The sequence below is a fragment of the Camellia sinensis genome, chromosome 14 (assembly GCF_055761805.1).
Source record: "Camellia sinensis isolate YWXY chromosome 14, ASM5576180v1, whole genome shotgun sequence".
NCBI classification, from domain to species: Eukaryota; Viridiplantae; Streptophyta; class Magnoliopsida; order Ericales; family Theaceae; genus Camellia; species Camellia sinensis.
Window position 1 is genome coordinate 110,532,141 of NC_138974.1, and position 14,503 is coordinate 110,546,643.

The window sequence follows — 14,503 nt, forward strand, 5'->3', positions numbered from 1 at the left end:
ACACCAGATTTTTTTCATGTCATGGCCAGTAGCAAACAAACCAAAAACACTATCAACTCCATCACAGTAAGGGATGTGATATTTCAGGAACTAGATTCTGTCAAGAATGAGGTGTGGAACCATTTTTCAAACCTATTCAAAGATGATTGGAAGCAGAGGCCAGTCTTAGCAGGGGATTTCAAGAGTGTTAGGCTTAGTGCCTCCTTTCATATGCTTGAAGCAGATTTTTCTAAAGAAGAAATCTAGGCAGCAGTAAGTGATTGCAATGGGAACAAAGCCCCAAGACCAGATGGATTCAATCTGATGTTTTTTCAGAAATATTGGAAGGTGCTCAAAGATGAAGTCCTCAAATTTATGAAAGAGTTCCATGTTAGTGGCAGATTGGCCCTAGGATTGAATAGCTCATTCATTATTCTCACCCCAAAGAAGGAGAAAGCTGTAACTCTCAATGAATTCAGACCTTTAAGTCTGATTGGCTCTATCTACAAAGTTCTTTCTAAAGTCCTAACAAATAGACTTAAACAAGTCATGCCTTTGGTAACTGGTGATTCATAATCTGCTTTTCTGAGAGGTAGAAACATTCTTGATGAAGTCTTGATTGCAAATGAAGTTGTGGATGGCTGGGTCAAATCCAAGAAGCCAGGGCTGCTTTTCAAATTAGACTTTGAGAAGGCATTTGATTCCATCAACTGGAATTTCCTTTTTTCAATGTTAACAAATTTTGGGTTTGGCCAAAAACAGATCTCATGGATTCAGGAATGTGTCTCTATTGCTAGAATTTCAATACTTGTCAATGGGTCACCAACCAAGGAGTTCATCCCCCCAAAAGGGCTTAGACAAGGCAACCCTTTATCACCATTCCTATTCAATTTGGTTATTGAGGCATTAAATATACTCCTCCAAAGAGCTATGGAGCTGAGATTGCTCAAAGGGGTATCTGTCGGGACCAATAATGTGCAGCTATCTCATCTACAATTTGCGGATGATTCTCTTCTGTTCTGTGAAGCTGAGCTGTCAAAAGTTCTCAACTTGAAAAGAATCCTTAGGTGCTTTGAAGTGGCATCAGGTCTTAAAATCAATTATCATAAAAGTGTGGTTTATAGGATTGGTATCTCTGATTTGTCCTTGCTGCGTTTGCTTCACTCTTGAGCTGCAGGACTTAAAAACTTCTAATCAAGTATCTGGGATTGCCTTTGGGTGCTAATCCTAGGAGAAAGAAAACTTGGAAACTAGTTGTTGATAAGTTTAAATTGAGACTTGCTGGTTGAAAAATGAGGCTTCTCTCCTTTGCAGGTAGATTAACCTTGGTGAAAGCAGTGTTGTCAAGTTTACCTATGTACTACATGTCTTTATTCAGGCTACCTGAAGGAATTGCTAAGGAGATAGATAAAATTCAAGCCTCATTCTCATAGGGAGGCTCAGATCTGAGGCGAAAAATCCATCTAGTGAAATGGTTAGAAGTAACTAAGAGCACAAAGCAGAGTGGGTTGGGCATCAAAAGAATCAGAGATGTGAATGTATGCCTACTCCTAAAGTGGTGGTAGAGATTTGCTTTTGAACAAAACTCATTATGGAAAAGGGTTATATGTAGTAAATATCGTTTCCTTGGAGGGAAATGGTTCCCAAATCTCAGTTTAAGCATCATATCTTCTAACATATAGAATGGCATAGTGGCAACAGTAGAACAGAATCAGTCTCTTTTACTATGCTATGTTAGTAAACTTCAGTTAAGGGTAGGAAATGGTTGTTGAATAAGGTTCTGGTATGATTCTTGGTGTGGAACTCTTTTCCTAAAAGATGAGTTCCCTCATCTATTCAGTTTGACTTTAGATAATGAAGGTTTGCTTAAGGACATTGTGGATATCTCAGGCCCCTCTAAGAACTGGTTGTTCACATTTAGGAGGCCTCTTTCTGATTGGGAAAAGAATGAGCTTCTCAGACTCAATGGCATCTTATCTTCAGCCCCTTCCTTGTATATAAAGACCAAGGACAGTCCAGTCTGGAGAATAGCCAAGCCAGGGCAGACTTTTGTACCTAATCTTTACAGCCATACCAACATTGTCTTTGGAGGTACTGATAGATCTAGTCGACTGGTGTGGATCAAGTATCTCCCACCCAAAGTGCAATTCTTTGGTTCGCTTGCATGGAAACACAAGATTAAAACTTCCGTATTCTTGCAGCGGATTGGGGTTTTGCATAGATTTGCCTCTACCTTGTGCATCTTTTGCAAATCTTAGTAGGAAACAATTGAACATGTACTAATCCTTTGTCCTTTGGTGTGGAATGTCTGGACTGGGCTGCTGCAGTGGTGTGGGCTTACTTGGGTAGTTCCTGGCCCTGTTCTTGGTCTGTTACAATGGTGGTCAGGGTACTGCTGTAGGAAATCTGAACGGCGAATTTGGCGTGCCATACCTCTGGTGACTCTTTGGTCGATCTGGAAACACAGAAATGATTGCTTCTTTCAAGCTTCCCAACCAAAACTGCAGGAGTTACAAGAGCTAATCATCATTAGACTTGCTATCTGGCTAAAGGTAGCTTCCAAGGAGTTTCATTTTTCGATTATTGAATTCCTTTATAACATCTCAGGTGAGAGGAATTGTATTCAGGGCTAGCTCTGTAGTGGGGTTGCCTATGGTTGTAGTGGGGTTGCGCATTGCTCCTGGCATGTTTATTTGCTTTGTTGTTTTGTGATGCCTTGCTCTTGATGGGCTGATCTTGTGCATTGCGATTGGGATAGCTTTGTTGGCCTGGCCTTGAGGTTGTTTTCTCATCAACTTTGAGGTGTGCTAGCATTGTTTGGTCCCTTTCTTTGTTATTTCATATGTATGTATGGTTTCATTTTCAATAGAGGGCTGTTTGCTGGTAAAAAAAAAAAAAAACAAAGACAAGCAACTTGTTGAAGCCCTAGTTCAAGATATTATTATGGGACTTCAATTCTTTAAGTGAATGATTTTTAAGTTATGTATATAGCACAACCATGTCTACAAAAATAAAAATAAAAATAAAATGAGGGTAGCCTAGGTAGGGGACCACCCCTTACAAACCTATTCCCAGATTCACATCCCAATGTAGGAGTTTTTACCTCAATTACTTTACTTTTATGCATGCTTTGAATGGACTCTGAATTGTTATTATTTATACTTGAATTATTGGAGCACTTCTGTCAAGAGTCAAATCTTCCTCATCAATTCATGTTTTTGCCCAAAATAAAGTAAGGGCTTAAGTAAAAAGTCCATAAATGTGGGAATTACTGACCGAGGAATAATTCGCACCTTAAATATTGAGCTACACTACATAGTATTTTCTCCATGTTAAACAATGTCTACATATTAGACTTCAACTCGGTACATATGTTAGTATTTCCTTTTGATTGGTTTTTCATTAATTTGGGTCAAGTGCTTGTAAATAATTGTATTTTTTTAGCGGTGTCAATTTAATTGAGATTGTTAAGGATAGCGTTGATGCTCTTTGCAATTTCCTCTTTGTTGATGTTAATTTTTTACTTATTTAACTTTTTTCATCAATAAAATTTTTTTTTACTGATAAAAAAAAAAAAAAAAAAACTCAGTACATATGTTGAAAGCAATGGCGATTTGGAAACATGGCACCAAGGTTAAAGGCATTTCATACACCTAAAAGAAGCTCTACCTATCAACCATATGTCTATACATGACAAAATCAGGATCGATGCGAAGAGCTAGCTTTGGAATTGTAATTATCGATTCACCTTCTCGAAATACAAACAACAATGTCTCTCCATGCATGTGGCCTGTTGGTTTCTAGTGTTGGAGCCACGTCACCGGCGTACATTTATAAATTCTCCATTGACAACAACTGGGAAACATTAGCAAAATAAAGAAACAATATCCTAGTAGTTCTTTTTGTACTAGTTTATAGATGGGAAACAGTTATATATTCAAAACAAAATGGTGGCAAATCAACTGTTGATTATTATGATGATATCGATGATACTAACTTTTATATTATAAGGTTTTGTCGAGGTTAATGAACAGTAATTATTTATTTACAACTTTTTATATTCGCAACCACTTGCATAAACATCGACAATCCCACGAAAATAATGGGAGTTTTTTAGATCTGATATCCAACAGTTCATTAAAAGGGAATAGAATCTGTAAAGCATGTGCATGGCACTGTCTTGTTTCAAAGAAATGAAAATATTATAAAATAACTCATCAAATTTAAAATTTTAAAAATTTATTTGGAAATGGATCCTGGATTAGAGGGATCAGTAACAATTCTCATCTAATTTGACCTTCTTAGTTAATTAGTTGAAAAGGGTTTCTCTTATTTTTATTTTATTTGTTTGAATTTTAAATACTAGGAAATAAATACGTAGTTAATGAAATCCCAGGTGAAATAAACAAGTGACCTTAATCATTTCCATCCAGCTAAGAGCATGCACGGCAGGAAATTCAGCTTTAAGCGGCGTTTTTTAAACGCCGCTATAGGTACCAAAAACGCCGTTAATTCTTTTTGTGGCGCTTAGCACCAAACGTCGAAGCTGCGGCCGTCGCTATAACATTAGGGCGCTTTAAAAACGTCGTTAAATGGTTATAGGCGGCGTTTTTTAAAACGCTGCTAAATGTGATACATAGCGTTAAACTGACATCATGACTGTTTTTAGCGACGTTTTAAAAACGTCGTCATTGCTTTTTTTTGGATTTTAAAAATATAACCGTTGACTGTATAGTGACATTTTCAAAAACGCCATTATATCTTTATTTTTTAATTTATTTTTTTTTTAATTGTGCTAATTCTATGTGGGTGAACCAAAAAATACCTGTAATAAAATTGAAAAATAATACTAATATGAATCAATAATTCCTGTTCCTATTCAAATGAACATTTATCAAAAGATAAACCAATTATATGAAAAGCTGCCAAGTAGCAAATACAACATTAATTCACTTTTCTATTCAATTTAATATACAATTACCATTTAACTACAAAATAACATATCCACAAATTATGTTTTAACATTCGCCAAAAAATAACAGGAAAAACATTAAGACAAACCCCCTGAGTTTTGATTTAATTTGATGTCTTGTCCTTGATACTAAATTCACTGAACCCAGTTGATATAGCATAGAATCTGTAATCTTCACTGGTCTGGATGCCTGTATCAAAATATGGAAGCCAAATTAGGTAAAGTGCATAAATTAATAATGGTAGAAGTGTTACAGCTATAAAACATAAGATGTACATTACAACTCACCATCTGTTGAAGAAGGTTTTGTACCTGAAGAACAATTTAAATAAATTAGTCATTTCTGAAGCTTTGAAATTGTAGAAAAAGTCAGAAAAAAAAATATTTTAACATGCTTCTTTCAGATAACTATTGTTATTCTTTCAGCCATCGTCAGTAGGAGACGAGGACGTAACCGTCAAAGGCCCACATGAAATGGAAAAGCACTGTTCAAAAATGTTTTCTGTGTACATTAAGACGAACCCATCAATTGAAACACAAAATGAAAATAAATCCGAGGATGAGCTCCCAACATCTGAGATTGGATCCCCACCAACAAGAGACTGAACCTTATTCACTGGGGAGATAAAAATTGAAATTATTCCCATGCTTACACTGAAGCAACTTTGTGCACAAAAATCTTCAGAAACAACTCCAAACTGTTCATCAATCTGTGGATGATCAGCAAAAAATATATGCAGAAGCAAGCTTATTAATGAGTTGAATGTTCTGCATATAACACTCCAAATAAGTTTTAGGAGTATAAGGACCCTACTGAAGAATTTGAAGCGACTGGTGACTAGCAATTTATTAGAACGATTCTTCGTCTGTTGAATACTTAATACTGCTCTGTAACGAGCTATTCGCCGTGCCCATGCAATAGCCTCAGCAGGCAGCTTCTTTTCAATTTCAGAAACACTCCTCCATTGTTTTTTAACAGCTATTGCAAATATGTCATCCTCAGACATCTTAACAGAAGATCTTTTCATAATGTCGTCCACAGGATATCCAACTAATATAAATAGATTCTCATAAGAATTGACATACTGTAACCACAAACACACAATACCAACCAATTTATACAATGACCATCTACGAGTAGAAATCAGAGAACTGATTCTGCTTGCAGCTATGTTCCATAGGTGACTACCATTTCTAACAGAATTGGATTCATAGGATGAGAGTGTATAAAACACTAAAATAATAGGAAGCTCTACCGGAGAAATTGAAAAACTTAATTCTGGAACATTAAGATTGAAGTCCATAAGCTGAAGATCTTTCAATTTGAGGCGAGTGAACAGATCCAATAAAAGTATAGGACAGCTGATGTGATCTCTTCTCTTCAGCCCAATCTGAAAACCTTTCAGATCAAGACTGAAAGAGCTCTCTTTCGAAGGAGCAAAAAGTGAACTGATAAGCCCTCCCAGAAAACACCGACCCTCAGCATACAGAGATTTTGCATTAAGCTCCTTAGTCTCACGCAAACATCCAAAGGAATCATTTGAGACAGGAAACTGAACTAGCAGATGAATGTCATGCATCTGCAACTGACAACGTTTAAGTATAACATTAAGGAGAGAAGCCTTCTGATTTCTTGAGGGATTGATGTCTGATAACTTTTGCATAACTTCATGCAAAGAAACACCCTGAAACCCAATAAAGACTCTGTGACTACTAGTACTACTGCATTTTGCGGCCAAAAAAAAAAAAAAAACAAGCATGTTATAAGAAACCTAGTGTTGATTGTACTCAAACATGTATAAAGGTCTCATAGTCAATATTAGTTCAGTATTGAAGAATATTTAGACTTCGATTTGCATGCATTAATGCTCCAGCTAATTGAATGGAAGTCGATTATAGGCTAGAGAGCAGTATATCTTTTCTTTTTTTTTCTAAAAAAATCCACATCCTGTTTTAACATATAAAGGCAATTACATTTTATGACACCAGTGGTGGTTGTTTCCTCCTCCAATTTTCTTCCAGCATTGAATCACAAAGGTTCAATACGAACTGATATCACCATATTAACTGATTCGCACAATAGGAAGTCAACTCCATTGTAGTCTCTGGCCATTTTTTTTTAAGAGCTTTATAAGCATAAATGCTACCTATACCGTATGATTAACTTCACAAGACAGCCTATATAAATGCATCTTACTTTTTTAATTAATCTTATCTTTGTTACCAAAAAAAAAAAAAGGATAGAGAATTATCTACTTTGTGGTCCATTATTTGTTAATTGTTTAAATGTTTATAACTTTCTCACATGATACAAGTAGCTCTCACATAATATATTTGTACCTTAAAGCTTATCTTTATTCCTTACCCATGAGAAGTTGCTTGTTCAATAATGGTAGAATTTGTAATCAAATTATCTTAAAATTAGCTTGAACCATTTGCAATCTCTAGTTCCACAAAGCAGATTTTGACTCTACTAGTACTACTCTATTCCAAATACATGTCTAAACCAAATAAATAACTACTGATCACTCAATAGATTGACAAATATTTGCATCAAACCATAATAGTTGACACTTGCAATAACATAAATGGTGTTCGTCGAACTAGTCCAATTCTTAAGGACACTTGCAAGATAAATCAGGAATGATTTAATTTCAATTATCAGGATGATCTGAACTTGGTAATTTTGGTCTAGCATATCAAAGAGGACACAATTAAACTTTTATCTTAATGCATGTGCATAACTCATCTATCAAATGCACAGAAAATGCCGGCACTAATGGTATACAAACAAATTGTCAACTTTAAATGGAATCTCATAGAAATGAAAAGCTGCTGCACAGTATAAGACTGGAAGGTTTAGAGTTCAGATTGTATACTACCTGGAACCAATTGGGGTTCTCTGGGCTTTGCTGAGCAGCAAGAACTGCAACAAAATTGGTAAGTACAGAAATCAGATCCTCAAGTTGTGATATTTCCTTACCTCCAAACTTTTTAATAATGGCATGCCGAGGAACTCCAGCTCTAAAAAGCATATATCTGAAATTGGTAAGTACACAGCAGATAAGCTACAACTAAAAAAACACTGGTATCCAACCGAAATTAAATAAAACATAATTATATTTTTTTTCCCTAGCATCAAATGAGAGAATATGAAATAACTAACATAGAATGATATGCCTGAATGTATTAGAAATGAGATCACCTTGAAAAACTGTGATGGAATCAAGAATACCCTTCCCACCAGGGTAGGGAAATCATGTGCACCAAAAGCTACAAATTTGTGCAGGTCATGTTGCCAAAATGCAATGGTGCTCCAATCATTCATTTATTGTAATGACAAGTGATGAAAACATTACACAAATATGTGCCTAGTTTTATGAGCTTAGAAACCATAAAATAAATGCAGTAGAAAAAATTAAATAGAAGGGATGAAATATATCTCTTTGTAATGGAAGAAAATAGATGAATAGGTAACATTTTCATATTAACGGAATATCTGAAGTTATAAAAGTAATGATAAAGATAAAAATTCAGATAAGTGTAACACTTGTTAGCATACAAAAGCAACTTGAGGTGAAATCCTCAAATCTTGGGCCTTCAAGTTTAATACCCAAGTCTTCAGGGCATCCACAATCAACCAAATACCAATTAGATTAATTTTTTGTAACTATATCAGGAGGTTTTATTATGCATGATGTACTTACACTGCAGAAATTTATAAATACAATTTAAAGTCTATATTCACTATTAAGTGTTTCAGCATGTTTCTACCAGTTTCCAGGTTTGACAACACCTATACATAGGTACAATGAAATAGGATTCAGATAGCAGGATGAACAGAAAGTTGGAAAGAAATCAAGTTTTAAGCACTCTCCCTCTCTGAGTCTCTCTTTTGTTTTTGTTTACCATGTAACCGATCATTGTGCCTCGTGGTGAAGAAGCATAAAGTATCTCCAAAAAACTACAAAGCACTTAAACTAACCTAATATCTGGATCCTTCAAGGAGGTGATGATCTGTGATTGATACCTTTTAATAATGTCCTGAACATCTGAGACCATCGACATCCGGATCTCCTGCATCAGATCAATCCATAAATCATGCAACAGATGAAAACAACCAGATCAAACCTTCCAAATTCTGACATTTGCATACTACAACTTGGCATGCTTTGAACATAAGTTGCATCAATGAGATAAGAACTGTTGTGTTCCCGTAACTTACCAAACCAAGATATTGAATATTTGGCTCACGAACAGCAATGAATTTCCCAAGCAAGGCAACACACTGAGAAATCATTTCTTTCTCAGCATCAAGATGCATGACCTGTGAAGGCGATTAGAACACATAAAACCACAAAGTTCTGTATTTGCAGTTTCTTGAGCAATGTTTGTTTTTGAATCAGCTGGAAGCTGGTGCACTTGGACTGCTACACTGGGGGCAACCTTGGAAACATTCACTGAACCTTTATTGGCCTGTTTGCTATTCTTTTTCTGAAAATCAGCATGATTAACAGAGGTCATGTAACGATTTTAGTAAAGAAAAATTAATAACATTTGTAGCAGAAAGTCCAAGCCATCCAGCAAATCTAACTATTAAATTCAGATATTTGAGTGGGAAAGTTCATGGTCACGATGAACTTTTGACTCTGTTCTAGTTATTGCTGTCAATGACCAGAAGTTCAATAACCAATTTAGTCTTCTCTATACTCAAAAATGCCGCTCAACTCAACTATCCCAATTTTTTGGTAATGCTTTTATATGCTCGGGCAATCAAAATATCTATCAACGATTCAACATTTCATTTTTTTTTTGGTGCATTAAAGCAGCCATTTTTTATCTCTGTTAATGAGGAACAAACATACTTTCTTATTTAATTTTCTTTCAATTTACAACAATTTCTTACATTAATTATATAAATTCAGCAAAAGGGTAGTGTACAAACCGGAATTTTAGCTGCAATGAGGCAGTTTTTATAGGAATTTTCACAGCAAACATTTGTGACATCCTTAAGCACTGCCCTCCTCTTATGCTGAACAGGTGCAGCAGCAGAAGCACTGCTATTCATCTCATCTAAAGCTGCTCTTTTTGAACTTGTCCGTAAAACCTGCTTTTGACCATGCTGCTTCAGTGCTTCTGAAGGTGGAATCCCTCCAAATGCATGACAAGCAGCAGCTCGAGCTCGTGTCATTCTAACAGTAGGCTCCCCAACATTAGCAATAGCAAGATTTTCTTCCTTCATGTTTACTGGTCTTAGATAAGAGCAAGGCAAGGGTTTCTAAATTCAGATAAGACTCATGAAACCTGCAACAAAATGCATATCGGGACAAAGTGAAATAAAGGACAAGCTGCTGAAGTGAGAAGGGGCTCCAGAATAGGGAACTCACAGGCTGCTAAAGAAATATCGTAAGCGAGTAAAAGTACAAAATAAAGCATAACAACCTAGAGCATCTAATTTTCCAGATAATCAAAGTAATGTTTGTCTTTAAAGACACCAAAACAGATGCACAACCATGTAGAACTGGTGTATAAAAAGCTACACACTGCTAGGGAGGTAAAGAAATGGTTCCAGAAAAGACTCTGAATCTAATAGAATGAAATAAAAGGCAAATATCTTAAATTCAAAAATCAAGAGTGAAATAAAGCCATTAGAATCCAGTGCTGGAAAATTTTGTTTTCAGCTCCTGAAACTGCTAAACATTGCAATTTGATGATTCTAAATGAAAATGATGATCTCCAATCAGTGATTTGCATACTCTCAAACGGCCAAGGAAAGGCTAGTGACGAAGGAACTTTACCCCAATCAAGACCTAGAAGAGACAAAGAAAGACATTTTCTGTTAAATGCAAGAAGAAATTACTAAGCATTAGTCATTTTTACGCAATCAATGGCACATGACAACTATTCCAATTTTAAAAATCATTACAAAACATTCTAGATCGATTCTGTACTCTACAGATTACACATTTCAGATGCAGGGAGACAACATGAAATTAAGAACAGTATAACAAAGGATAACTCATTATAAAGGTACAATCAGGATGAGATCTAGAGAGAGAGAGATCTAGAGAGAGAGAGATAGTGGAGCTCGCTACCTCACCAGTGCAGATGACGGTGGCGATGGAGCTTTGAAATCGCTCTGAACAGCTGATTGATGTCGATCTGAATCTTCGAAATCACTTCGAAATCGCTCTAAACAACCGGTGGAGCTTGTGTTCTTTGAAGCTCTCTTCAAGAACAGAAGATTTATCTTTCAAGAGACGAAGCTTCTTCGTGGAGTTATCTCCACCGTCTTCTTCGTCGCTGAGAGAGAGAAGTCTGCATATAAGATAAGAGAGTATAAGAAAGAGAGGGCTCAGATTAAAAAATAAGGGTTTCAAAAAAGGGGCGCGTGTATGTACGGCATTTGGAGGCGGTTTTAAACGCCTTTAAATACAAAACGGTGCCGTTTTGGTTAAACAAATATGCGACGGTTATAAAACGTCGTTAAAAATAAAAAAAAAAAGTGACGTTTAATAAAACGCCGTTAATTAAACGCCGTTAAATCCCTGATTTCCTGTAGTGATGTATGAAACTTCGGTTTCTAATCTCAGAGAATATTTTACACCTTGTGAAAAATTGGTCTAAATTATGCTCTCCATTGCCAACCACTAGTATACCAATCTTGTTTATTACCAGCTATATACATGTTCTGATTATTTGAATCTTAAACCACTTTGTTGAGATTTGACTTAATGAAAAAGTACATGGGGATATCATAGCCATATGCCCAAGAAAAAAATAAAAATAAAAAAATTATAAAAAAAAAAAATGGAATAGTGGTCACATGTGTTGGATATATACATGCACACAAAGGATTATATTAGTTGAGAAGGTTCGTGCTTCACACAATAGCCCATGCTCATGATTCAAACAAATTTTAACATGAAATCAAATGTAGCGTAGAAGTGGTGCATGCTCAATTTTATTGAAAGGAAAATAATATAGACTACTCAGTAATTGGACATAAAATGCTGGAGGGAAATGGTTACTGTCTACTAATACAACAGGCATAACTTCTAAAATATGGAGGGATATAGTGGAAGTATCACAATCAAATCCAAGATTATATACTCTATTTTTGGAGAACATGGATATAACAATAGGAAATGGAAAAAGAATAATGTTTTGGACTGATAATTGGATAGGGTATTCAGGCATTTGTAATAATTTCCGAGACTTTATCAGCTATGCACAGCAAAGGAGGCTTCTCTAAATGAGCAGATATCAAGCAAAGTCAGTTCAGATAGGTGGTGCTTCAGTTTTAGAAGAAATCTACATGCTTGGGAAGAAGATGAGTTAGTTAAACTCAATGATCTGTTGGGAACAGGGCCCAGTATAGGAATGGAGATTGAGGATTCTGTGAAATGGAAGAGTGATCCAATAGGTGGGTTCAAGGTTAGGAGTGCATATAAATGGTGTGATACGGATTTTGTACCTCTGCTCAGTTCTGCTGGACTGATATGGAACAATTTATCTCCACATAAAGCCAAATTCATTACTTGGTTAGCATGGAAGGGTAGACTTAAAACAAAGGATTTTTTGCACCGAATTGGAGTGTTAAGGGGGAATATGGATTTACATTGTGTGTTCTGCAATTCTGATTTGGAATCTTCTAATCACACTTTGTTGCTCTGTCCTTTTGTGTGGAAGGTGTGGGTAAGCATAATTGAGTGGTGGGGCTGGCGTGGATAACACCAGATTCAGTAGACTAATTAATTCAATGGTGGTTGAGTTAGAATTTTAATAAAAAATAAAGGATGTTTTGGAGATCTATTCTCTCAACAGTGCTTTGGTCTGTCTGGAAATGCATAAGTGAGTGTATTTTTGTTGCTAAGCATCCAAATTTGGTGGAGTTATGTGAGACAATTAAGGTAAGGTTAGCACTTTGGTGGAAATCACATAATTCTGGGTGCCTTTATTCTGTAAATGATATTATGAGTAATTTTCAGGTGGTGAAACAAAGCTTGTAAAAGCTGATTGGGTGTAAAGATATATGGATAGTCGGAGCAAAAGTCCCAGGAGAGTAACAACAGCATTGTGGATAGGTATGGTGCATTCTATGTTCTGCATTTCTACAGCATTCTGTCACCTACTGTAGACACGTCCGTGGGCCTCACTACAGTTCGGACTCAATTTGTGTCACGGTTCTTAATCTGAACCAAAGAGTCCAAATCCGAAAAATCGTTTTGAGAAACAGATTTTTGAAAAGAAGTGCCAAACATGGACTGCTTTGCCAGATACAGAGTCGCCACCTAAATATTTTTTATGGGGGAATTTAGGAAACCCTGACTCGGTGCCAAAGGCCACGTGTCCGTCATCACCAAAGTTGCCTCGACTCGGGAGCTTGGGTACGATTGGGGAAGGTCAGCTATGAGCACCCCCTCTCGCCCGATCCGAAGATTGGCCTCTACTAATCGTGATATCCGCTTTTGAAAACGTTATGTGTTCTTAGCCTAGAATTACTATGTTGTGCGCACAGCAAACAAGTATAGACCAAATCGCCTAAATTGGAGCAAAACATTTCATGCTTGTTTTGAAGATGGTTTGCTACTCGCAAGTAGGCTAAAATGCAGATTTTGCCACCCTCGAGTGGGCCTTTAGAAAAGATGGTTTTGCCACTATCTAGTGGGCTTAAAACTCACAGTTTTAATGCATTTTTCCAATTTAGGTAATTCCACTTCCATCCATAGGCATTCAAGCAGTTATATCACATAAGCAGCTAGCCTCATGGTAATCATGCTGTTATGGCAACACTCACACGCATGCGGTATGCTAAAGCATAAATGCTTACCGAGTACTCCGAGCCAAAACAAAAACTAGTTAGTAATCATATGCATGATCCTAGTTCATGTTAAGATGGCAAATGCAACACATGCAAAATGCAACTAAGATAGGCTCGGCTAATCTACAATGACATGTGAAATGCTACAACTAACACGTATTCAATTTGGAATTGAAATACAAATGCAGTTAGAATGATGCGCCGAGCCCGGTGCATGCAAGACAAATGTATGAATGCACGCATGCATAACATAAGGTATGCTAATTTAAATATGCCCTAGTTTACCATCATAAGCGGGTAAATAAAAGGAAAGAAGGACGTGGGGTTGGAAGACATACACACACTCACGCACACTTATTACACAATTGCCCTTACTCGGAGGGTCCGAATAAATAATACTAAATTAATTATCACAAAATTTCTAATCTAATTAACAAATTAAATGCAAAGAGAAGATGGCCGCAGCCCCCGCCTTGGGGATGCGTGAATGATGCATGCTCGGATTTATCTTGCCCTGAAAGCCCGTACCATACCACTGCTGCCTCTATTTACACTGCCCTGCTTCCCTAAAAACTGCCAAAATCCTGGGATAGGTTCCCTGAACCCTATAGGACAACATCGGCTGAAGGGAATACACACCGGCCATGGAACTTATCCATCGGCTGGGGTTTCATATTATCGGCCACCAATCCATGGCCTGTCGGCGCTCTACAGTGCCGGTCGGCAAA

The 14,503-nt window shown here is 36.6% G+C and overlaps 1 protein-coding gene across 1 annotated transcript; it reads right to left on the minus strand.

Moving 5' to 3' along the window:
• Positions 1–5,293: 5,293 nt before the first annotated feature.
• On the minus strand, positions 5,294–10,193 carry LOC145807958 (uncharacterized). Its single transcript, XM_082907059.1, has 2 exons — positions 9,897–10,193; positions 5,294–6,636 (listed from the first exon to the last, which is right to left on the minus strand). Exons 1-2 carry the CDS (start codon positions 10,191–10,193, stop codon positions 5,374–5,376), a joined length of 1,560 nt encoding a protein of 519 aa, XP_082763185.1. The 3' UTR covers positions 5,294–5,373.
• Positions 10,194–14,503: the final 4,310 nt, after the last annotated feature.

What these genes read in the sequence shown, in the direction of transcription:
- LOC145807958 (XM_082907059.1), bottom strand. Translation starts at nt 10,193, where the DNA reads ATGAAGGAAGAAAATCTTGCTATTGCTAATGTTGGGGAGCCTACTGTT. An exon ending in TCATTGCAGCTAAAATTCCG is followed by an intron (nt 6,637 to 9,896) that starts GTTTGTACACTA and finishes ATTGGGTTTCAG; the next exon opens with GGTGTTTCTTTGCATGAAGT.